Source organism: Scyliorhinus canicula, chromosome 15, assembly GCF_902713615.1.
Source record: "Scyliorhinus canicula chromosome 15, sScyCan1.1, whole genome shotgun sequence".
NCBI lineage: Eukaryota > Metazoa > Chordata > Chondrichthyes > Carcharhiniformes > Scyliorhinidae > Scyliorhinus > Scyliorhinus canicula.
In genome coordinates this window covers 85,131,718-85,158,627 of record NC_052160.1, presented here as the reverse complement: position 1 = coordinate 85,158,627, position 26,910 = coordinate 85,131,718, and the positions used below count along the sequence as shown (strand labels likewise).

Genomic DNA, 26,910 nt, shown 5'->3' with positions numbered 1-26,910 from the left:
CCTTTCCTCATAAGATTTTCCCTCCATACCAGGCAACATCCTGGTAAATCTCCTCTGCACCCGTTCCAAAGCTTCCACGTCCTTCCTATAATGAGGCGACCAGAACTGTACGCAATACTCCAAATGCGGCCGTACTAGAGTTTTGTACAACTGCAACATGACCTCATGGCTCCGGAACTCAATCCCTCTACCAATAAAGGCCAACACACCATAGGCCTTCTTCACAACCCTATCAACCTGGGTGGCAACTTTCAGGGATCTATGTACATGGACACCGAGATCCCTCTGCTCATCCACACTACCAAGAATTTTACCATTAGCCAAATATTCCGCATTTCTGTTATTCTTTCCAAAGTGAATCACCTCACACTTCTCCACATTAAACTCCATTTGCCACCTCTCAGCCCAGCTCTGCAGCTTATCTATGTCCCTCTGTAACCTGCAACATCCTTCCGCACTGTCTACAACTCCACCGACTTTAGTGTCGTCTGCAAATTTACTCACCCATCCTTCTGCTCCCTCCTCTAGGTCATTTATAAAAATGACAAACAGCAACGGCCCCAGAACAGATCCTTGTGGTACGCCACTCGTAACTGAACTCCATTCTGAACATTTCCCATCAACTACCACTCTCTGTCTTCTTTCAACTAGCCAATTTCTGATCCACATCTCTAAATCACCCTCAATCCCCAGCCTCCGTATTTTCTGCAATAGCCGACCGTGGGGAACCTTATCAAACGCTTTACTGAAATCCATATACACCACATCAACTGCTCTACCCTCGTCTACCTGTTCAGTCACCTTCTCAAAGAACTCGATAAGGTTTGTGAGGCATGACCTACCCTTCACAAAACCATGCTGACTATCCCTAATCATATTATTCCTATCTAGATGATTATAAATCGTATCTTTTATAATCCTCTCCAAGACTTTACCCACCACAGACGTTAGGCTCACCGGCCTATAGTTACCGGGGTTATCTCTACTCCCCTTCTTGAACAAAGGGACCACATTTGCTATCCTCCAGTCCTCTGGCACTATTCCTGTAGCCAATGATGGCCTAAAAATCAAAGCCAAAGGCTCAGCAATCTCCTCCCTAACTTCCCAGAGAATCCTAGGATAAATCCCATCAGGCCCCGGGGACTTCTATTTTCACCTTGTCCAGAATTGCCAACACTTCTTCCCTACGCACCTCAATGCCATCTATTCTAATAGCCTGGGTCTCAGCATTCTCCTCCACAATATTATCTTTTTCTTGAGTGAATACTGACGAAAAGTATTCATTTCGTATCTCGCTTATCTCCTCAGCCTCCACACACAACTTCCCACCACTGTCCTTGACTGGCCCTACTCTTACCCTAGTCATTCTTTTATTCCTGACATACCTATAGAAAGCTTTTGGGTTTTCCTTGATCCTACCTGCCAAAGACTTCTCATGTCCCCTCCTTGCTCGTCTCAGCTCTCTCTTTAGATCCTTCCTCGCTTCCTTGTAACTATCAAGCGCCCCAACTGAAACTTCACGCCTCATCTTCACATAGGCCTCCTTCTTCCTCTTAACAAGAGATTCCACTTCTTTGGTAAACCACGGTTCCCTCGCTCGACCTCTTCCTCCCTGCCTGACTGGTACGTACTTATCAAGAACATGCAATAGCTGTTCCTTGAATAAGCTCCACATATCCAGTGTGCCCAACCCTTGCAGCCTACTTCTCCAACCAACACATCCCAAGTCATGTCTAATGGCATCATAATTGCCCTTCCCCCAGCTATAACTTTTGCCCTGCGGGGTATACTTATCCCTTTCCATCACTAACGTAAAGGTCACCGAATTGTGGTCACTGTTTCCAAAGTGCTCACCTACCTCCAGATCTAACACCTGGCCTGGTTCATTACCCAAAACCAATGTGGCCTCGCCTCTTGTTGGCCTGTCAACATATTGTGTCTGGAAACCCTCCTGCATATATTGTACAAAGAATGACCCATCTAATGTACTCGAACTATATCTTTTCCAGTCAATATTTGGAAAGTTAAAGTCTCCCATAACAACTACCCTGTTACTTTCGCTCTTTTCCAGAATCATCTTCGCCATCCTTTCCTCTACATCCCTAGAACTATTAGGTGGCCTATAGAAAACTCCCAACAGGGTGACCTCTCCTTTCCTGTTTCTAACCTCAGCCCATACTACCTCGGAAGAAGAGTCCCCATCTAGCATCCTTTCCGCCACCGTAATATTGTCCTTGACTAGCAGCGCCACACCTCCCCCTCTTTTGCCCCCTTCTCTGAGCTTACTAAAACACCTAAACCCCGGAACCTGCAACAACCATTCCTGTCCCTGCTCTATCCATGTCTCTGAAATGGCCACAACATCGAAGTCCCAGGTACCATGCTGCCAGTTCCCCTACCTTATTTCGTATACTCCTGGCACTGAAGTAGACACACTTCAAACCACCTACCTGAACACTGGCACCCTCCTGCGAAGACAAATCTGTGCTCCTGACCTCTATACTCTCAATCTCCCGTACCCCAAAACTACAATCCAGGTTCCCATGCCCCTGCTGAATTAGTTTAAACCTCCCCCCCCAGGATATTGGTGCCCCTCAGGTTCAGATGTAGACCATCCTGTCTATAGAGGTCCCACCTTCCCCAGAAAGAGCCCCAGTTATCCAGAAATCTGAATCCCTCCCGCCTGCACCATCCCTGTAGCCACGTGTTTAATTGCTCTCTCTCCCTATTCCTCATCTCACTATCACGTGGCACGGGCAACAACCCAGAGATAACAACTCTGTTTGTTCTCACTCTGAGCTTCCATCCTAGCTCCCTAAAGGCCTGCCTGACATCCTTGTCCCCTTTCCTACCTATGTCGTTAGTGCCAATGTGGACTACATCGGAGGAAGCGGCAGAGTCGGGTGATGTTACAGACGTGGTAATAGTGATTGTGTAGAAGTGGGCAGGAGCACATCTCAGGACCAAATGTGACACCAAGGTTGTAAACATTCTGATTCAGTCTCAAATAGTCACCAGAGGGAGGGCTGGAGTCAGTAGCTTTAACCTTCCCAATATTTAGAGAAAATCCCTGCTCATTCAATAGTGGATATTGGGCAATTGAGTGAGAAAGGAGAGTGGAAAGAGTTGGTGAAGCAGAGCTGGGTGTTGTCAGCAGACACGTGGAATCTGAGATTGCGTTTGACATGGCAGCATTTAAATGAGGAATAGGCAGAGTCCATTGATAGACCCTTGAGGGATACAAGTACAAACGGTGTGGGAGCAGTCATTGCAAATGATACTCTAGCCATGATCTGATAGCCAAGGCAAGTCTAGTTCCACCCAGTTGGACAACAGCGGAGAGACTCTGAAGGAAGCTGTGTGGGTCAACTCTGTCAAAAGCTGTAACCAAGTTGAGAAGGACAAGGAGGGGATTTTACCTTTGTCCCAGTCGTATAGGATGTCACTTGGGATTCTGGTAACAGCCATTTTAGTACAATGGCTGGGGCAGAATGCTGACTGTAGGAAACCTACCCTGCAATTTGAAGAAAGCTGGGAATCGATATGGGAGGTGACAACATGCCCAATTACATTAAATACCTGGACATCGGACACGACAGACCGCGCACATTACCCACACACATGAACCACGCGCACACTACCCACACGCACATGAACCACGCGCACACTACCCACACGCACATGAACCACGCGCACACTACCCACACGCACATGAACCACGCGCACACTACCCACACGCACATGAACCACGCACACACTACCCACACGCACATGAACCACGCACACTACCCACACGCACAGGAACCACGCACACTACCCACACGCACAGGAACCACGCACACTACCCACACGCACATGAATCACGCACACTACCCACACGCACATGAACCACGCACACTACCCACACGCACATGAACCACGCACACTACCCACACGCACATGAACCACGCACACTACCCACACGCACATGAACCACGCACACTACCCACACGCACATGAACCACGCACACTACCCACACGCACATGAACCACGCACACTACCCACACGCACATGAACCACGCACACTACCCACACGCACATGAACCACGCACACTACCCACACGCACATGAACCACGCACACTACCCACACGCACAATGACCACGCACACTACCCACACGCACTGCCCACACGCATGAACCACGCACACACACGAACCACGCACACGAACCACACGCACACTACCCACACACACACGAACACTACCCACACACGGCCCACGCACACTACCCACACACACTACCCACACACGAACCACACACACGAACACTACCCACACACACAAACCACGCACACTACCCACACACACACGAACCACGCACACTACCCACACACACACGAACCATGCACACTACCCACACACACACGAACCATGCACACTACCCACACACACATGAACCACGCACACTACCCACACCCACACACGGCCCACGCACACTACCCACACACACAGATGAACCACGCACACTACCCGCACACACAAACCACGCACACTACTTACACTCATGAAGCAGGCACACTACCAGCACACATGAACCTCACACACATGGACCATGCACACTACCCACATACATGAACCACGCACACGACAGACCACACACTATCCACACACATGAACCACACACACCACAGACCGCATACTCCCCATACTCATGAACCACGCACATTGCAGATCACACCCTTTTTACTCATGAACCACGCACACTACACACACACCACGCATACTACCCACACACATGGACTGTGCTCACTATCCACAGACATTAAACGTTTCACTGTGCCCAATACACACATTGATTGTACATTATGCAGTGTTCATGGTAATATGCAGAATCAATGACAGTACATGTTACACAGATTCTGCACATTACACTGGATATAAAATGACTGTGCATATTATACTGCGCAGACAAGTCAGTATCAGATACACAGAACCATGTAGTGAGATGTGACGTGAAGAAATAAATAATTTGATCAAGTGTGTGTTTCCTTTTGTAATCAGCTATGACATTAGTAGTTCAGCCCATGTTGTGAATGATACAGACCACTGAAATAGGCAAGCTCAACTGAGTGTGGAGGTAATGATACTGGCCGTCATTTCTGCCATTAATATCCAACTATGTGGATAAGAAAGCTGATGCAGTGGAGTTGATGAGATAGTTGAAGCTCTGTTTCTCTGATCCTTCATTCCCACCACACTGACCATGACAAGACTCTCACCTGCTCTTGTTAGCCGATGTCTGGGAGTCGCAAAACGATCCCACTGAGCAACAATGATGGCTGATATTCCCAGTGCACAAACGATGGCGAGGTAGATGAGCCTGGGCTGTGGGGAGCAGTAGAAGGAGTAATATAACCAGGGTACGAAGCTGCCCATGATAAGCAGGGCGATTCCAGAATAGTCCAGTCTGTGAACAAAGAGCAAACACGAGAAGCAGAGCAAAAGTGATTGAACGTCTCAGCATGTGGGTGACAATCATAACATTAATTTATATAGCACCTTCAGAGTCGTAAAACATCCAAAGACGTTTCACAGAGGAGCGCTTTCAAACAAAACCAGACTCCCGAGTTACATAAGGAGATATTAGGTAAAATGACCAAAGCATCAATCAGATAAGCTTTACGGAACATTCGAAAAGGAGGTAAGAGAGGGTCAGGGATGGGCGGGAAAGCCCCAGGGAGAGAGGTGAGATGTGGGGTGGCCTAGGGAGAGGCAGAGGGGTTCAAGAGGAGGAGCGCAGTGATCACAAAGAGAGGAAGTCACCGCATTACCAAGGAGGGAGGGCACGGGAGATGAGAAAACAAGGGTGAGATGTTGAAAATTGAGCCGTCACTCTAATGGAAGGCAATTTGGTTAGCACAAGCTGCAAAATGTAACAGAAATGCATCAGTCTGTGAAGAACTAGTATATACCCAACAAAATATAGAATATTGCAGGACTGTGCACTCAGCTCTGCCAGTGAGCATTGTACTGTGGGTTCCCAATCCTTTATTCCCAGATACATCCCAGAGAACCACTGTACTGGCCACAGTGTAGATACATCCCAGAGATCCCCAGCTCACTGCACTGGCCACAGTGTGTATACATCCCAGAGATCCACAGCTCACTGCACTGGCCACAGTGTAGATACATCCCAGAGAACCCCAGCTCACTGCACTGGCCACAGTATAGATAATTCGAGAGAATCCCCAGCTCACTGCACTGGCCACAGTGTAGATACATCCCAGAGATCCCCAGCTCACTGCACTGACCACAGTGTAGATACATCCCAGAGATCCCCAGCTCCCTGCACTGGCCACAGTGTAGATACATCCCAGAGATCCCCAGCTCCCTGCACTGGCCACAGTGTACATACATCCCAGAGAACCCCAGCTCACGGCACTGGCCACAGTGTAGATACGTCCCAGAGAACCCCAGCTCACTGCACTGGCCACAGTATAGATAATTCGAGAGAATCCCCAGCTCACTGCACTAGCCACAGTGTAGATACATCCCAGAGATCCCCAGCTCACTGCACTGGCCACAGTGTAGATACATCCCAGAGATCCCCAGCTCACTGCACTGGCCACAGTGTAGATATATCCCAGAGAACCCCAGCTCACTGCACTGGCCACAGTGTAGATATATCCCAGAGAACCCCAGCTCACTGCACTGGCCACAGTGTAGATATATCCCAGAGAACCCCAGCTCACTGCACTGGCCACAGTGTAGATATATCCCAGAGAACCCCAGCTCACTGCACTGGCCACGGTGTAGATATATCCCAGAGTACCCCAGCTCACTGCACTGGCCACAGTGTAGATATATCCCAGAGAACCCCCAGCTCACTGCATTGGCCAGTTTAGATACATGCCAGAGCAAGTGGTGAAAATGAATATCTGCAGGTTAGGGACTTTGCACGAAAGGTCTGGAGGGGGTTCCCTAGGTTGCCGGGATACACCTGGAGCTACTGCTGCTGCCAGATGTTGAAAGGGAAGGAAGAATCGGGGATATATACAAGTGGCTGGGGAAGCAGGGAGGTGAGCGGGTGGTGAAGATCAAGGAGAAATTGGAAGCGCAGTTGGGAGGGGAGATCAATTGAGGAGCATGAAATGAGGCACTGCGTAGGGTGAACAGGACCTCCTCTTGTGCAAGGATGTGCCTGATACAGTTTAAGGTGGTGCACAGAGTGCATATGACTCGGGCGAGAATGAGTGGGTTCTTTCAGGGGGTAGCAGATGAGTGTGAGAGGTGTGGGCGGGGGCAGTGAATCATGTGCACATGTTTTGGGGTTGCGAAAAATTGGGAAGATTCTGGGCGGGCGCGGCTTAGCCAGGATACTGGAGGAGGGGGTGGACCTGGATCCTTTGGTGGCGATATTTGGGGTTTCAGAGAAGCCGGAGCTCATGGAGAGTAGGAAGGCTGATGTCTTGGCCTTCGCCTCTCTAGTTGCACAGCAGAGAATTTTGCTGGAGTTGCAGTCGGCATCGCCACCGGGGGTAGTTGGTTGGGTGACCTGTACGACTTCCTGCGATTAGAGAAGATAAAGTATGAGTTTAGGGGCTCTTCAGGGGGTTTTGAGGAAAGGTGAGGATGTTGGTAACCATGTTTGAGGAGCTGTTCGTCGCGGGGGATAGGGGGGTGCAAAAGAGGAAAAATCTGTACAGACTGTACAGTTGATTATCAGGAATCATGTTTCCCGGGGTGTTTGTTCATTGTAACCTGTTTTGATAAATTTGTATTAAAATATAAAGAAATGTAAAAAAACATTTACATGTTTTGTAAATGTAAAAAAAAATACATCTGAGAAAACCCCCAGCTCACTGCACTGGCCAGTGTAGATACATCCCAGAGATCCCCAGCTCACTGCACTGGCCACAGTGTAGATACATCCCAGAGAACCCCAGCTCACTGCACTGGCCACAGTGTAGATACATCCCAGAGAACCCCCAGCTCACTGCACTGGCCACAGTGTAGATACATCCCAGAGATCCCCAGCTCACTGCACTGGCCACAGTGTAGATACATCCCAGAGAACCCCAGCTCACTGCACTGGCCACAGTGTAGATACATCCCAGAGAACCCCAGCTCACTGCACTGGCCACAGTGTAGATATATCCCAGAGAACCCCAGCTCACTGCACTGGCCACAGTGTAGATATATCCCAGAGAACCCCCAGCTCACTGCACTGGCCACAGTGTAGATACATCCCAGAGAACCCCAGCTCACTGCACTGGCCACAGTGTAGCTACATCCCAGAGAACCCCAGCTCACTGCACTGGCCACAGTGTAGATACATCCCAGGGAACCCCCAGCTCACTGCACTGGCCAGTGTAGATACATCCCAGAGAACCCCAGCTCACTGCACTGGCCACAGTGTAGATACATCCCAGAGATCCCCAGCTCCCTGCACTGGCCACAGTGTAGATACATCCCAGGGAACCCCCAGCTCACTGCACTGGCCAGTGTAGATACATCCCAGAGAACCCCCAGCTCACTGCACTGGCCACAGTGTAGATACATCCCAGAGATCCCCAGCTCACTGCACTGGCCACAGTGTAGATACATCCCAGGGAACCCCCAGCTCACTGCACTGGCCACAGTGTAGATACATCCCAGAGAACCCCAGCTCACTGCACTGGCCACAGAGTAGATACATCCCAGAGATCCCCAGCTCAGTGCACTGACCACAGTGTAGATACATCCCAGAGATCCCCAGCTCCCTGCACTGGCCACAGTGTAGATACATCCCAGAGAACCCCAGCTCACTGCACTGGCCACAGTGTAGATACATCCCAGAGAACCCCCAGCTCACTGCACTGGCCACAGTGTAGAAAATCCGAGAGAACCCCAGCTCCCTGCACTGGCCACAGTGTAGATACATCCCAGAGATCCCCAGCTCACTGCACTGACCACAGTGTAGATACATCCCAGAGATCCACAGCTCACTGCACTGGCCACAGTGTAGATACATCCCAGAGATCCCCAGCTCACTGCACTGGCCACAGTGTAGATACATCCCAGAGATCCCCAGCTCACTGCACTGGCCACAGTGTAGATACATCCCAGGGAACCCCCAGCTCACTGCACTGGCCACAGTGTAGATACATCCCAGGGAACCCCCAGCTCACTGCACTGGCCACAGTGTAGATACATCCCAGAGAACCCCAGCTCACTGCACTGGCCACAGTGTAGATACATCCCAGAGAACCCCAGCTCACTGCACTGGCCACAGTGTAGATACATCCCAGAGAACCCCAGCTCAGTGCACTGGCCACAGTGTAGATACATCCCAGAGATTCCCAGCTCAGTGCACTGGCCACAGTGTAGATACATCCCAGAGAACCCCAGCTCAGTGCACTGGCCACAGTGTAGATACATCCCAGAGATCCCCAACTCACTGCACTGGCCACAGTGTAGATACATCCCAGAGAACCCCCAGCTCACTGCACTGGCCACAGTGTAGATACATCCCAGAGATCCCCAGCTCACTGCACTGGCCACAGTGTAGAAAATCCGAGAGAACCCCAGCTCCCTGCACTGGCCACAGTGTAGATACATCCCAGAGATCCCCAGCTCAGTGCCCTGGCCACAGTGTAGATACATCCCAGAGATCCCCAGCTCACTGCACTGGCCAGTGTAGGTCACCCTGTATCGAAACCCAACCCGTGCACTTAGCCTTCTCCTCCCCACTGAGAAAATGCAGACGCGTGTTACATGCAGCCTAGAACCCTCACCACCCAATGTGCAGGGTCAGGGTCTCCCCATACTCACTTGGAGAATGTTCTGGAGACTTTCTCAGAGTGACAGTAGACCGTGTGGAAGAGCCAGGAGAAGCTGAGGCAGAGAACAGCGCCCAGAAAGAACATGCCGAACACCACCTTCTCCTGCAGAGGGGCCATGAAGTATATGTTTGGCCTCAGCAAAGTCAGGATTCCCAGGCCCAGGAAGAAGACAAAACCTGTGAAAGAGCTGCAGTTAATGAAGCTGACCATTGACCAATACACCCGACTAAAACAAATCTGCTTTGAAACCTCTTCCACACGCATGATTGACACTTCGATTCACACTGGTGCTTTCACTCCCATCAGTGGATGACAGCATAAATCTCCCAGAATTCCCAGTCTCCATTGGTCACATCATCCATTTGCCCTCACTTACCTGCCCACATTCTTGCTCTGTTTCCCCATTCTCCCCTCCTTCATTCTCTCTCCCTTTGGTTCCCTCCGCATCACCATTCTCCCCTCACCTGTGTCTCTCTCTCCGTCTCACCATTCCCTCACTTTCGCTGGGTCCACGTTTTGGAGCTCCCTCCCTAACAGCACTGTACACTGCATGGATGCAGCAGTTAAAGAGCATGAGGCTCACAAACCTCTTCTCAAGGACAATTAGAGATGGGAATAAATGCTGGCCCAGCCAGTGAAACCCACATCCCATGAAAGAGTAACAAGAGGGCACAGAAAAGTTTTACTCTGTCTATAAAAGCATGTAGCCTGATTTTAAACTGCATTTACAGCAAATGGAGAGATTAAGAGCAGCTAAAATCAAACATTTGTCAGTTACAGAGTTAATAATGCAGATGTGAATTCTTTCCTTTTCTTACCCAGCAGATGTGTCCAAATGTTCCCCGTCTCTGTGTGGATCCTGAAGATACTCTTGAAACAGGCTCGGAAAGATGGCATAGGTGGCCTGTGACCATACAACAAATAATCATTGTCCTTCAGCCAATCTGGGAGCACGTCATAAGGGATCACTCGCCAACGTCCTTCCCAAACCTGCAACACAGGATCACTGTTATCACTGGCACCAGCTATCTCCTGTCCCGGCTGTCAGCCACACCGGTTATCACAGTGCCAGCTATGTGTGTTTTTTAAACTCGCCTTGGAACAGGCAAACCTTGCTGTCTGGTAATCGGAAACACAGGTGTCACCAGGCCTTTCTATGGAGAGAGAATACACTTCCACCATCAACGTTACAGTGAAAATGGCTGTGGAGGGATTTAGACACAGAAGGATTCTGAAATGGATGCACTGTGCAGCTCAATGTGAATGGGATTGACCGGCCTCAGTGTGGAGTAGGATAGATGGAGCAGAAGATCTGCAGTATCGCTGGCACAGTACGGTTAGACCGTGTCGCTGGCACAGTACGGTTAGACCGTGTCGCTGGCACAGTACGGTTAGACCGTGTCGCTGGCACAGTACGGTTAGACCGTGTCGCTGGCACAGTACGGTTAGACCGTGTCACTGGCACAGTACGGTTAGACCGTGTCGCTGGCACAGTACGGTTAGACCGTGTCGCTGGCACAGTACGGTTAGACCGTGTCGCTGGCACAGTACGGTTAGACCGTGTCGCTGGCACAGTACGGTTAGACCGTGTCGCTGGCACAGTACGGTTAGACCGTGTCGCTGGCACAGTACGGTTAGACCGTGTCGCTGGCACAGTACGGTTAGACCGTGTCGCTGGCACAGTACGGTTAGACCGTGTCGCTGGCACAGTACGGTTAGACCGTGTCGCTGGCACAGTACGGTTAGACCGTGTCGCTGGCACAGTACGGTTAGACCGTGTCGCTGGCACAGTACGGTTAGACCGTGTCGCTGGCACAGTACGGTTAGACCGTGTCGCTGGCACAGTACGGTTAGACCGTGTCACTGGCACAGTACGGTTAGACCGTGTCACTGGCACAGTACGGTTAGACCGTGTCACTGGCACAGTACGGTTAGACCGTGTCGCTGGCACAGTACGGTTAGACCGTGTCGCTGGCACAGTACGGTTAGACCGTGTCGCTGGCACAGTACGGTTAGACCGTGTCGCTGGCACAGTACGGTTAGACCGTGTCGCTGGCACAGTACGGTTAGACCGTGTCACTGGCACAGTACGGTTAGACCGTGTCACTGGCACAGTACGGTTAGACCGTGTCACTGGCACAGTACGGTTAGACCGTGTCACTGGCACAGTACGGTTAGACCGTGTCACTGGCACAGTACGGTTAGACCGTGTCACTGGCACAGTACGGTTAGACCATGTCACTGACACCGTACGGTTAGACCGTGTCACTGGCACAGTACGGTTAGACTGTGTCACTGGCACAGTACGGTTAGACCGTGTCACTGGCACAGTACGGTTTAGACCGTGTCACTGGCACAGTACGGTTAGACCGTGTCACTGGCACAGTACGGTTAGACCGTGTCACTGGCACAGTACGGTTAGACCATGTCACTGACACCGTACGGTTAGACCGTGTCACTGGCACAGTACGGTTAGACCGTGTCACTGGCACAGTACGGTTAGACCGTGTCACTGGCACAGTACGGTTAGACCGTGTCACTGGCACAGTACGGTTAGACCGTGTCGCTGGCACAGTACGGTTAGACCGTGTCGCTGGCACAGTAAGGTTAGACCGTGTCACTGGCACAGTACGGTTAGACCGTGTCACTGGCACAGTACGGTTAGACCGTGTCACTGGCACAGTACGGTTAGACCGTGTCACTGACACCGTAGGGTTAGAACGTGTCACTGGCACAGTACGGTTAGACCGTGTCACTGACACCGTACGGTTAGACCGTGTCACTGACACCGTACGGTTAGACTGTGTTACCGACACCGTTTTGTTATGTCTTTCTGACACTGTTCAGTTTGACTGTCTTACTGACACCATATGGTTCGACTGTGTTACTGACAACCTGCATACGGTTAGACTGTGTCACTGACAGCCTACAGTTAAACTGTGTTACTGACATTGTAGACAGTTAGCATGTGTTTTACCAACACTCCACTCCAATAGTGTGTGTTTCTGAGCTGTACCTTGTACACAAACTCCTCCATCTTTTCCATGGCATGATGGGCCTGCAGAGGCAGGGTTAGGACTCGCACCTCCTCTTCCTCTTCCTCCTCATGTTGTGTTGTTGAGTCTGTCTGGAATTCCATACCCTACAGAGAAACAGCAGTATCAGTTAGTGGACGATCTAGGATCACTAACATTGTGACTGAACCTAATCGCATGATTCACATTTAAACAGATACCCATCTATTGGCTTCTTTTGCTGTCATTCTGCTGTTCTCTCCTGCACGTAGAGACTCTTGCTGGGAACTATATCACTTGTGTCACATCCCCAAGCGACCTCTTCCCTCCTACTGTGAGTGTAAGACTGCAAACCATAGGTTGTCACAGCTGAACCTGTTCCTAACCTCATCGGATAGCCACATAGGAGCCCTGGCTAATGTTTCATCCCCCTATCCCACAGGCATTGAAAGTCTGTTACAGCTCCCGCTCAGATTAGCAAACACCGAAATCCAGCCTGGAAGCCTTCTTCCTACAGGCTGAGCGTTAATGTAGGTTCAAGCACTGAATCATGAGGGGAGCAGAACTATTTTAAATAAATTGTTCAATGCTTTTAGTTCCAGAGCAGCAACATAACTACAAATGCCCATTTACATTTTAAACATACCTCCGAGTCAAATTGTCACAGGTTCCAACCCAACTCTTTGAGACTTCAGAGCAGTACAAGGGATTGTTTAAAGATCAGCCGTTTTTGAATTGAGACAGTAAACCATTCAGGTTGATGTAAAAATCATCAGACATTTTACTCAAAGAGCTTTTTGTGTCCCAGCCAATATTCAACACGTGGCTGCCACCTACACTGTTCTTTATCAGATTTCTTCTTTTTGAGATCTTCTCTTTACATATTTGCATCTCTCAACTTCAGGATATGCCGAAGCGATTTACAGCCCATGAAGTGTACTCATTGTTATAATGTAGAAAATGCAGAGCAAGTTCCTACAAACATTAATGTGACCATGATCATGTTAACTATATTGGTAGAGAGATAAATATTCAACAAGATGCTGGCGATAATTCCCCTAATGTTCTTTAAATTGCAGCAGCAGATCTTTTATGTCCACCTGAGAGAGCAGATGACGTCCCACCTAAAAAGGTGGCAACTTTGAACAGTGCAGCACTCCTTCTGAACTGCTCTGGAGCGCCAGTCTAGATTTTGCGCACAAATTAGAGTGGGCCAATGAGGAGTAGACAGCAGGATACAGGAACATCTCAAATAACAAGACTGATTAGCATGGCCCAGGGTGGGTAGCTTGATAGGAGGTGGGAATGGAAGGTCATGTTCCAAGACTCACAGCATTCCTGAAGTACAGATATCACAAAAGGCCGGTGTAACCCTAATAGTTCCTTCCAGCTGATGTCAGTGGAGATTCTCTACTTCCTGACAGTTTCTGCTCAGATTGTAAAACTGGCAAAAGACCTTCCGCCTCTCTCATTAAAACTTCCATGTCACCATAGCCCCACACCTCAGGTGAGTGGCAAGGTTGAGAAGGTTGGCACGGTTTACTGGTTTAGCTCAGTGGGCTGGACAGCTGGTTTGTGATGCAGAACAGTTCCCGCAGTGTGGGTTCAATTCCCGTACCAGCAGAGAATTCCAGATTCTCCTTCTGTGTACCCGAACAGGCGCCGGAATGTGGCGACTACGGGATTTTCACAGTAACTTCATTGCAGTGTTAATGTAAGATTGCTTGTGACAATAAAGATTATTTTTTTTTTTAGCTGGTACAGGGACTGAACACATGCTGTTGGCATCACTCTACATCATGAATCAGCTGTCCAGCCAACTGAGCTATCAGTCTAATTCATTTTTGAATGCTTTGATTGAACCCGCCTCTCCCACAGTCTCAGGCCGTGTATTCCGCACCCACATCACTCGCTGCATGAAAAAGTTTTTGTTCATGTCACCATATCAACGGGAAAAGTTTCTCCCTGTTGACTTTGCCCAGACCCCCATGGGCAGCACAGTAGCACAGTGGTTAGCACTGTTGATTCACAGCGCCAGGGACCCGGGTTCAATTCCTGGCTTGCGTCACTGTCTGTGCGGAGTCTGCACGTTCTCCCCGTGCCTGCGTGGGTTTCCTCCCGGTGCTCCGGTTTCCTCCTTCAAAAGTCCCGAAAGACGTGCTGTTAGGTGAATTGGACATTCTAAACTCTCCCTCTGAGTACCCGAACAGGCGCCACAGAGTGGCGACTAGGGGATTTTCACAGTAATTTAATTGCAGTGTTAATGTAAGCCTACTTGTGACATCAATAAAGATTATTATGTTTTGAACACCTTTTTTCTCAGCCTCCGCCTCTCCGAGGAGAACAAATCCAACTTCTCCAATCTATCTCTGGAATGAAATTCCTCATCCCCGGAACCAATCTCGTGAATCTTTTCCAAACTCTCTCCAACACCTTCACAATACTCCAGCTGAAACTGAACCAGTGTTTTATACAAACGTAACATGACCTCCTTGCTCTTGCACTCTAAACCTTATTCACAAAGCCCAAGATCTCACTTTTAGCAGGTCTCACTCAGCCTGTCCTGCCACCTTCAAAGGCTTATGCCCATATATACCCAGGTCTTTCAATGCATCACACAAGATTGCCACCCTCCTACTGATTCTGTCTACACCTCCCACTCCCACTGCCTCAGGAAGGCAAACAGCATTGTCAGAGACCCCTCACACCCAGGCTTTGCCCTCTTCCAGACCTTTCCATCAGGCAGAACATACAGAAGTCTCAAGACCTGCACAACCTGTTACAGTAACAGCTTCTTCCCCACAGCTGCTAGACTCCTCAATGTTTCCCCCTCGGACTGATCTGTTCCCTGTATGAACACTATTCACAACTCCCTATGCTGCTCTTGCTAATGTATTTGCATTGTTTGCCCTTTGTTCCGCACTGTAACTAATCACTGTTTGTCAATGTTCTCTGTTGATTATTCTTTTTGTCTACTATGAACGTACTGTGTGCGTTCTCTTGGCCGCAGAAAAATACTTTTCACTGTACTTCAGTACATGCGACAATAAATCAATCAATTCTGCACCCTATTTGGAATTACTTCCTTTATTTTATGGTGCCCCTCCCCATTATTTCTATACTTCTCTGCCTTGAATTTCATCTGTCATTTCTCTGCCCATCTACCAACCTACGTCATTCTGAAGTTCCACATTATTTCCTCACACTTCACCATACTTCAAAGTTTTGTATCATCTGAAAATCTTGAAATTGTACCCTATGCATCAGTGTCTTGGTCCTCAATATACATCAGGAAGAGAAGGGGTGTCAACATCAACCGCTGGGGAACTCCAAATACAAACTCTCCCCCGTCCAAAAAGCACCCATTAACCAATTAACACAGAGACTGCGGTAGTTAAAGGCAGCAGCTCACCACCACATTTTCAAGGATAATTAGAGATGGGCAATAAATGCAGGCCTGGGCAGCGATGCCCACATCCTGTAAAATTAATTTTAAAAAAGGTTTCCTGTCACTCAATGCTACTGTCCCTTTTATGACACAAGCTACAACTTTATCAAATGTCTTTGGAAGTCTATATACACATCAACAGCATTACCTTCATCAACACTCTGTTACCTCATCAAAAGATTCACGCAAGTTAGTCAAACATGATTTGCCTGTAACAAATCCATGCTGGCTTTCTTTAATTAGCCCACATTTCTCCACTTGACGAATCATTTTGTCCCAAATTGTAATTTCTAGAAGTTTTCCACTATCAAGATTAAACTGACTGGCCTGTAGTTGCTGGACTTATCTTTATACCCTTTTTCAAACAACAGTTGCAATCCTCCAGTCCTCTGGCACTACCCCTGAGTCTAAGTGTTAAAGAGCGTTCTAATAATGACCATGTTCCTATTTGATTATGTGTATGGCAGTCTTTAACAAAGGTTTGTATGCGGATGTGACGTCATTGGGAGCAGCTGTTTTCAGCTTAGCCACAGGGAGTTTGTGTATAGTTGGGTTCAGCTGCTGCTGGCATCTGAAGTCAAACTTTACGATTACCTCAATGTTTTCTGAAGTAAAGAAGATTTAACTTTTCAAAGCATTCAACTACCTTTCTTGTGGTCAAGCTATTACATCTTTCTGACAACGAAGATTAAAGAGAACAAAAAAAAATTTGAGGTGCAGAGTGGTGACTCTTATACAGTGAGCAGATAATTTGCAATGTGGCCGGCGGCAATGGCTATGTTTAGAACCATCAGTGAGTTTATGGAGGGGCACGAGGGCTAGACTGAATATGTGGAAAGATTGGGACACTTTTCCCAGGCAAATCGTGGGTGGCACAGTAGCACAGTGGTTAACACTGTTGCTTCACAGCACCAGGGTCCTAGGTTTGATTCCCAGCTTGGATCACTGTCTGTGTAGAGTCTGCACGTTCTCCCTGTGTCTGCGTGGGTTTCCTCTGGGTTCTCCAGTTTTCCTCCCACAAGTCCTGACAGACGTGTTGTTAGGTAATTTGGACATTCTGAATTCTCCCTCCGTGTACCCAAACAAGCGAATGTGGCGACTGGGGATTTTCACAGTAACTTCATTGCAGTGTAAATAGGGTAGCATTGTGGATAGCACAATCGCTTCACAGCTCCAGGGTCCCATGTTCGATTCCGGCTTGGGTCACTGTCTGTGTGGAATCTGCACATCCTCCCAGTGTGTGCGTGGGTTTCCTCCGGGTGCTCCGGTTTCCTCCCACAGTCCAAAGATGTGCAGGTTAGGTGGATTGGCCATGATAAATTGCCCTTAGTGTCCAAAATTGCCCTTAGTATTGGGTGGGGTTACTGGGTTATGGGGATAGGGTGGAGGTGTTGACCTTGGGTAGGGTGCTCTTTCCAGGAGCCGGTGCAGACTCGATGGGCCGAATGGCCTCCTTCTGTACTGTAAATTCTATGAAACCTACTTGTGACAATAAAGATAATTATTAAAAAGAAAATTGCAGATGAGGCCAAAATGCACTCAATTCTCCTACAAGCTAATGAGAAACTTAGCAACATCACGGAAACCAGGGCACATTTCATTTGCGGAGTTTTCATCACAGTACAGAAAGAGGCCATTTGGCCCATCGAGTCTGCACCAACTCTCTTAAAGAGCACCCTACCTAAGCCCACTCCTCTGCCCCATCCCTGCAACAGCATCTAACCGTTGGTCACTTAGAGGAACTTATCATGACCAATCTATTTATCCGGCACATCTTTGGACTGTGGGAGGAAACCGATGCACCTGAAGAAAACTCAGGCAGACATGGGGAGAACGTACAAACACCATACAGACCGTCATCCAAGGTCGGAATCGAACCTGGGTCCCTGGCGCTGTGAGGCAGCAGTGCTAAACACTGTGCCACCAGTTAGTTGCACTCATTCAGAATCATCACCATCCTAAGCCCTCAGTGATTGTCCAATGTTTTAAGTTCTGTAGTCATTTTTAAAAGTAGTAGAGTCTGTAGCTGATTTAGTTGCTGAACTGCATCAACTCTATGAGTTTGGGGCAGTGTTAGAGAATATGCTCTGGGACAGATTGGTCTGTGGCATTAATGATGATAGCATACAGCATTGTTTGTGGCGGCAAGCCACACTAACCTTTAAGAAACTGAAACTTCTCAGGGGATAGAGATGGCTGCCAGCAAATCAAAGGATATTCAAAAAGCACATAGTGGGGAATAGGCGGGTGCAGTACATCAGTAAGGAAAGAGCCAGCAAACAAAAAGGCAAATGCAGTTAAATGTGTCAGGTGTTGAGGCACACACAATGCCAATCATTGCAAGTTCAATTGTGTGGCACAATTGCAAAAAAAAAGGGATGTTTGACTAAAAGTGCAGAGTGCTCAGAGCAAATCATAGGCTGAGCAAGGAAATTCAAAGCAGCCTCAATCTGCTACCTGGAAAGCACAGAGCAGGAAGAGGAGTGCTACAATCAGCCAACTTGCTGGTTCACTTTGATCAGGACAGCGAGCCCATTCTGTCATGTGATGCTTCACCTGACAGCATCACGGCGGTGCTCTCTCAGCTGATGGAAGACAGGTCAGAGAATCCAGTTGGCTTTGCATCACGCATGCTGCCAACAGCTGAGATGGGATACTCGCAGCTCAACAAGGACGGTCGAGCCATTGTTTTCTCTTTGAAGCAGTTTCATCAGTACCTTTATGAGCGTACATTTCATTGCTTCGGTGAAATTACAGCACTGGACTCTCGGATTTTCAGCCTACCAGTACAGAAGAGTGTACAGGGTAGGAAAGGACAACACAAACGCAGACATGCTGAGTCGCCTTCACTTACCAAACGTGCCAACCAAGACAATATTTTCTCCAGAGGTAATTTTCTTGTTTGAACAATTTTCAAATTCTGTGAATGCCAGAGTAAACTGTGGACTAACAGGGATCCTGTGTTGTCCTGGACGATGGGATTCCTCATGCAGAGTATGCCTCCTGTTATAGATGATGAGGTACTGAAAACATAACTGAGCTGAGTGTGCAGGACGGCTGCATTCTTTGGGGGTAGAGAGTGGTCATTCCACCCTTTTGCTCTTTCGCACATCGTGGATGTAGTCCCTGGGGCTCATCCGAGTGTCTCCTGAATGAAAGGTTTAGCAAGGTCATAGGTTTGGTGGCCAAAATAGATCAGTTCTTGGACAGCAAGTGAAATCTTGATCTGCTTGTCAAATAATCCAGACGATGGTGCCATCAACACCACTCCATCTGTGGGAGTGGCCTGACTGTGCCTGGTCTAGACTTCACGTGGACTTTGCAGGACCGTTTATGGGTCATATACTTCTTGTCATCGTGGATGGACATTCTAAGTGGTTAGAAGTGCACGTCATTTAAAAAAAATAAATTTAGAGTATCCAATTCATTTTTTCCAGTTAATGGGCAATTGAGTGTGGCCAATCCACCTACACTGCACATCTTTTGGGTTGTGGGGGCGAAACCCACGCAAACACAGGGAGAATGTGCAACTCCACACGGACAGTGACCCAGAGCCAGGATCGAACCTGGGACCTCAGCGCCATGAGGCTGCAGTGTTACCACTGGGCCACCGTGCTGCCCTAGACGTGCACATCATGAGAAACATTTACAGCTTCTGTTACATAGAGAAGCTTCGCCAAAGTTTTGCGACTCATGGCTTACTGCTTTCTGATAACGGGACATTAAAGTGATTTGTTACAAAAGTTTAAGCATAAAAATGGAATACATGTGCGTACTGCTCCTTTACATCCAGTGTCGAATGGTATAGGAGAGCGAGCTGTTCAGACACTGAAAAAAGGACTGAAGAGAATGCTAGGCAGTGCTTTGGGAAATAAGCTCTCATGTTCTTGTTTCAGTATCTTATCACGCCATGAACCACAACAGGACTTTCATCAGCTGAAATGTTAACAAGTAGGAAGCCAAAGTCTCACTACATCCAGATAGCATAGCGACAGTGGGAAGGAAACAGGAAAAGCAGGAGATGCATTTCAATCCGGATATCTGTGTCTATGTCAGGAATTTCGGCAGTTACCAACAATGGCTGCTTGGAGTTATTCTGAACCAAAGTGGTCGAGTATCATCAATGAAGTTGACAAATGGAAGGAATCCAGACACCAAGATCACATTAATCTACAACACGACGTGGAGATAGCTAACTTTCGGGATCACACGGCAGAAGGAAATGCTGCTGTGGAAATATGACAGGAATTGGTTCCCGTCGCTTAGGGGCATCTGGTGAATGCTACTCTGGGAGAGATTAAAGGACCTCCTCTCACTAACAACCAACCTCAAAGTCCAGCTCAACTGCATCAACACTCCTCTAGTGTCAAGTGAATCACCCATGATTCTACACAGATCACAACGTAGTTGCAAAGCTGCTGAAAGACAGACGTATTAGTTGTAAAGTGTGTTATGTTGATTTATGTTGTCTCTCCTATGATAATGTAGGAATTTCAGATATATTGTATTAGAGATAGTTGGTGCAGTAAGGGTTAAAAACTGGGTTAGTAGTGTTTTAAAAGAATCCTGGGTTGAACTATTTTGGGGGCCGGGTGCAATTAAAGCATCGTAAAAGCTTGGGCTAATGGATTGTTGTTCGGATTAAGGGGATTCCCTGTGGAATTAATTAGATTTCAGCTTGGGAAGATGATGTGATTAATGGGTGGTGCCAAAGTATCAGGCATCTTGCAGAAAAGCAGGTTTAGTTGAGTGTTAGTTGGAGATGGGAGCAGCATCGCAGTTCAGTTAAGAGATGGCTGTAGTTAATTAGCAGTTTCTTTCCAAACAGTTCAGAAACGGGTGAGCTGAAACAGCTTCTGGTACGAGAATTGAACCGTGCTGCTGGCCTGCCTTGGTCTACTTTAAAAGCCAGCTCTTTAGCCCTGTGCTATACCAGTCCCATTGGTAACATCTTCCTGCATCTACCCTGTCTAATCCTGTTAGAATTTTATACGTCTCTATGAGATTCCCCCCTCATTCTTCTGAACTCCAGCGAGAACAATCCCAACCTACTGGGAGCACAGGCTTTGGTTTAGCCGCAAAGAGCTTGTGTATTGTTGTTTTTAGCTGCTGCCTGAAGCCAAACTGTATTATTACGTGAATGTTTTTTGTCGTAAAGATGATTTAATTTTTACAACGCATTCAACTACCTTTCTTGTGGTCAAGTTACCACACTAAGGAAGACTGAAAAATTATGGCCAGTACCGTTGCAATTTCAACTCGCACTTCCCTAAGTATGCTTGGATACATCTGATCCAGTTCTTACGTTACTAACTTTAGGTGGACACAGCCTATCCAATACCTCCTGCTCATCAATTTTAAACCATTATAGTCTTTGAATGGTCTTCTCTTTCACCATAACCTGCACAATATCTTCTTCCTTGGTAAAGACAGATGCAAAGCATTCATTTAGTACCTCAGTTATGTCCTTTGCTTCCATGTGTAAATCCCATTTTTGGTCCCCAATTGTCCCACTCCTCCTTTTATCTCCTTTTTACTATTTATATGCCTATAGAAGACTTTGTGATTCCCTTTTATGTTGGTTGCCAGTCTCTCCTCATACTCCCTCTTTGCCTCTCTAATTTGCACATACAAGTCTCCTTTCGGGCAGCACCGTGGCGGAGTGGTTACCACTGCTGCCGCTGAGGACCCATGTTCAATCCGCGCCCCAGCTTACTGACTGTGTGGAGTTTGCACATTCTCCCCGTGTCTGTGTGGGTTTTACCCCCACAATCCATAGATGTACAGGGTAGGTGGATTGGCTGTACTAAATTGCCCCTTAATTGGGAAAAAATTATTGGGTACTCTAAATTTATTTTTAAAAATCTTCCCTTTGAACCGTCTATATTTATCCTGATTCTTAGTTGCATGTATCTCAACTATGCCAGAATTATATCTTCAGTGTTTCCTGCGAACTTTGATTCCAATTTATTTGGGTCAGATTCTTGCCGAATTGAAATTGACCTTCCCTCAGTGAATTATTCTAACTCCGGATTATTCCATGTCCTTTTTCATGACCAACATAAAACTTGATATAATGATCACTGTTTCCTAAATATTCTCCCACTGTCACTTGATCCACTCGGCCCTCCTCATTCCCAAGAAGCAGGTCTAGCAGTGCCTCCTTTCTCATTTGACCGGAAACCTACAGCTGTAGAAAATTCTCTTGCACCTCTCTAGGACCTCATGTCCCCAATACTACTACTATCCCAGTCTATATAAAGCCCCCATTATAACTACTACTAACTACTATTCTTGCACCTCTCTGTAATTTGCTTGCAAATTTGTTCCTCTTATCTCGTGTATATATGTTGTTATACTTCCTCCTTCCCTATACTACAACTCTACATATTGGAGGTGGTGGAACGAGGAAAGATAGGTCAGAGACCTTGTTACAATCCCAGTGGATGTTTTTATAAAATGTGGAGGAACAGAGTCACGGGACCGCTTATTAGTTTTGACAGCAAGATTTTTTGTTTATTGAACATGAAAAAATTAGATGATACAATATGCCGTTACTCCCCCCCCCAATTTAACAATTACACACAGGGATTAGGACTAACACGGATTAAAAGTATATGTTAATCTACAATGGTCTCATTAACACAAAGTCCCTTTTAAGATTACAAGACGCATACCTCTCTGAACCCAAATGACTGTGGATATCTCCTCAGAATCCAGCCCCCCCCCCCTCGATGATCGTCACGTGAGAGTTCCCAAACTCCACTCCCAAGAACACACTTTAAAATCTTTTCTTAAATATTTACACTTTCCCTTAACGATTTGCATTCCGAACTCCAGACCAGATTTTCCAAATGACACATTTAAACAAAGCTTCTGCTCCGCTTTGAACAGTGAATCCAGTCCAAGATTTTACAACCGCATTAGGATTTCTTTGTCTTGACTGCTGTGCAAAATGCTCTCAATTATTTTAACTCTCGATTCCCCGACTGCATTAAAATTGCATCAGATTTTTTTTTGCCTTTGCTGTCCACTTTAAATATGGTTATTGCAATTCTCCTTTTAATGCAGAAAAGTTTGTTTAGAATCACAGAATCCCTACAGTGCAGAAGTTCATTGAGTCTGCAGCAACTCTCCAGAAGAGCACCCTACCTAGGCCCACTCCCTGACCTATCCACACAACCCCACCTTTGGACACCTAAACCAATTGCTTCTCGCAGAGCTGAGAGCTGCCTTCTTTCTCACTACATAACTCCAAGTGCCCATAAATTAGCGAAATTAAACTTAAAAGCTTCTGTACCTCACAAGACCCCAGTTGCTAAGAAACACCCACATGCCATTTATTTATTCTTGACGCCACAGTCCTCTCTGAGCAAAACAGAAACACAGTTGGAACTGAACCAACTCTTACACATACAAACGCCATTATCCTTCATGAGTCTAACTCTAGGTTATACCCTTCCAAGCACAGAAACATTAAATTAAACCTCACCTTATGTCTAATGTTTACCAATATAAATCACTTAAACTATTTAAGTTTTCCTAACAACTTGAAGGTGGCTGAGCAAGACATCAGGATCTCAAAGTGGAACAAAACTTTAACTGAGACAGGGGCCACAGATATCAAAACACATTTAAAAAGACACCAGCAGACAGAGTCGTTCTCCACACTGGGATGCTCTCCTGTCATGCAAAATCAACCTCAATGAGAAATCTTTCCGTTTCGGAGTATAAACTGGAGTGATTTCAAGGATGCAGTCTAATGTCAGCCTTGGGATGATAATTATACATCAAGACAGCTCCATGTTTGCATTTAATGTGTAACGCCATTCAAACACTGAGAATACAGCTTTGACATTTTCTCTCGCCTCCCTGCCCTTAGGCTTTCTTGATACTTACTCTTGCTGAATCTCCCCCAGACTGGGGCTGGGCTTTCTCCTCCATCAGTTCAGTTAATTCAACATCGTTCCTCTGGTTGACACTGCTGGAGTCTCCACGTGCTTCACTCGGTGATCTCTGGGCAGGCATGGATAATGCAGACTGAGCTTTCTCCTTGGCAGCCTGGGGAAGACTAGAACACAACATTAAACTGATGTAATGAAGACTATAAGGACAGTATGAGGCCCCACCACATTGGCTCCTCCTACACACCATGTACAATCTACTCTATGCAGAGCCTACACCACCCATTTAATGTCCATCCAACATTACTTACTTAAACCTTGACATCCCAACTCTACACACAACAGCACATTAAGATATGGGATAAGGGTGTGACTATTTCAGCCATGCAGTGTCATGTCAACTATTTGCAATGGAATTAGCCCCCTTCAGTTGCAGAGTAAACCTTTGCCGTGTGCTAATGCTTTACCTCACTTACAACCTCAGGCACTCAGCATTCGCATCATTTTTTTCAACTCATTTCATTGCCTCTCCCCAACCCAATCTTTGCAATCTCCAACACTCTACAATTCGCTGAGATGTCAGAGGTCTTACAACTGTGACCTCCTGCATCCTTTCTCCCGCCATTGGCGGCCATAGCTATCTGAGACATAGGCTCTGAAGTTCCTTGCCTGAACCTTTATTCTCCATTAAGATGCTCCTTGAAACTTACATCAATGACCAAGAATTTTTGGTCACTTGATGTAATGTCTCTTTCCTTGTTCCAGTGGCAACGTTTGTCCGATTACACCCATGAGGCACCTTTGGACCTTTCACAACAGTAAAGTTCCTATAGAAATGCAAGTTGCTGTTGTACAAATGTCAATTTACTGCTCTTGCCTACAAATGCCACAGCTCACTCCCTCTCTCCTCCAATGAACCAGTTTTACCTCCACCCCCCCCAATCACTTTGTATTCTTTCACCTTTATTAATTCCCAAATCTCTTTCCATCTTATATTCCCATGATCCCCTTCATCTCACTCATCTACTTATCCCGAAATCTTTCATTAAAAAAAAACAAACATTATTAGGACTCAAGTCCACTCCAACTTTCAATAAAATCATGACGGATTTCAAACCTCAATTCCACATTGCTGCCCTATCCCTCTATCCCATGGTTCAGTGAGAGATCCAAAATCCATCTCAGCCTTAAATATATTAAATTATGGAACATCCACAACCCTCTGGGATAGAGAATTACAGAGATTCACAACCTGCTCAGTGAAAATCTCCCCCATTCTCAGTCTGAATGATCGCTAACTTTTTATGAGTTTGTGTTCCTGACTAGATTTCCCAGTGAGAGGGAAACAACCTCTCAACATCTGCCCTGTCAAACCCCTTCCAAACATCACATGATCCACCAATAACAAATCTCTTTCGACTAAATTTCGGAGTGTTTCTCTCCATCCCGCCCCCTCTCTCTCTCCATCCCGCCCCCTCTCTCTCTCCATCCCGCCCCCCCCTCTCTCTCCAGCCCGTCCCCTCTCTCTCTCCAGCCCGTCCCCTCTCTCTCTCTCTCTATCCTCTCTCTCTCTCTCTCTCTCTATCCCATCGTCTCTCTCCATCCCATCGTCTCTCGCTCTCCATCCGTCGTCTCTCGCTCTCCACATCCCATCATCTCTCTCTCCACATCCTGTCCTCTCTCTCCATCCCATCCTCTCTCCCGGGATGGAGAGAGAGAGAGAGAGAGGACGGGATAGAACATACAGTGCAGAAGGAGGCCATTCGGCCCATCGCGTCTGCACCGACCCACTTAAGCCCTCGCTTCCATCCTATCCCCGTAACCCAATAACCTCTCCTAACCTTTTTTGGACACGAAGGGCAATTTATCATGACCAATCCACCTAACCTGCACATCTTTGGACTGTGGGAGGAAACCGGAGCACCCGGTGGAAACCCACGCAGACACGGGGAGAATGTGCAGACTCCACACAGGCAGTGACCCAGCAGGGAATCGAACCTGGGACCCTGGTGCTGTGAAGCAACAGTGCTAACCACTATGCTACCGTGCTGCTCCCGTCGTCTCTCTCTCTCTCTCTCTCCATCCCGATTCTCTCTCTCTCTCTCTCCATCCCGATTCTCTCTCTCTCTCTCCATCCCGATTCTCTCTCTCTCTCTCCATCCCGTCTCTCTCTCTCTCTCCCCACCCCGTCGTCCCTCCAGCCCCAGCTCTGTCTCCCTCCCTGACCAGGTTTACCTCGCTTTTTTGCGGCGTCTTTGCTGCTCCAGATGTCTTTCCCGGGCTGTCCCGGTCTCTCTCTCCGGCCCCGGCATCTCCTCCGCGAGCCCCCGACCAACAACCACTTCCGGGTCCCGCAGCCCTTCCGGTTTCCGGGGCACGGTGGGCGTCCTGACGTCACCGGCCCGACTTCCTGGAGGTCGGAATCCACTCACTGACATTGTGCAGAGTGGTGGTCACTCACTGACATTGTCCAGACTGGTCACTGCTGGGTGCCGGTCACTCTGCTGGAGGGTGGTCACTCACTGACATTGTCCAGACTGGTCACTCTGCTGGGTGCCGGTCACTCTGCTGGAGGGTGGTCACTCACTGACATTGTCCAGACTGGTCACTCTGCTGGGTGCCGGTCACTCTGCTGGAGGGTGGTCACTCACTGACATTGTCTAGACTGGTCACTCTGCTGGAGGGTGGTCACTCACTGACATTGTCCAGACTGGTCACTCTGCTGGGTGCCGGTCACTCT

The 26,910-nt window shown here is 47.7% G+C and overlaps 1 protein-coding gene across 1 annotated transcript in view; it reads right to left on the bottom strand.

The window, feature by feature from the left end:
* LOC119978354 (adiponectin receptor protein 1-like) overlaps positions 1 to 26,561 on the bottom strand; it is a 33,561-nt gene extending 7,000 nt beyond the window's left edge. The window contains exons 1-6 of the mRNA XM_038819929.1: positions 26,406 to 26,561; positions 24,166 to 24,337; positions 12,821 to 12,946; positions 10,623 to 10,794; positions 9,794 to 9,980; positions 5,260 to 5,447 (exon numbers count right to left, since the gene is read on the bottom strand). Of these exons, the coding sequence (XP_038675857.1) occupies positions 5,260 to 5,447; positions 9,794 to 9,980; positions 10,623 to 10,794; positions 12,821 to 12,946; positions 24,166 to 24,337; positions 26,406 to 26,482 (922 nt within the window). The 5' untranslated portion in view covers positions 26,483 to 26,561. The remainder of the gene's footprint in view (positions 1 to 5,259; positions 5,448 to 9,793; positions 9,981 to 10,622; positions 10,795 to 12,820; positions 12,947 to 24,165; positions 24,338 to 26,405) is intronic.
* Between the last annotated feature and the right edge of the window lie 349 nt (positions 26,562 to 26,910).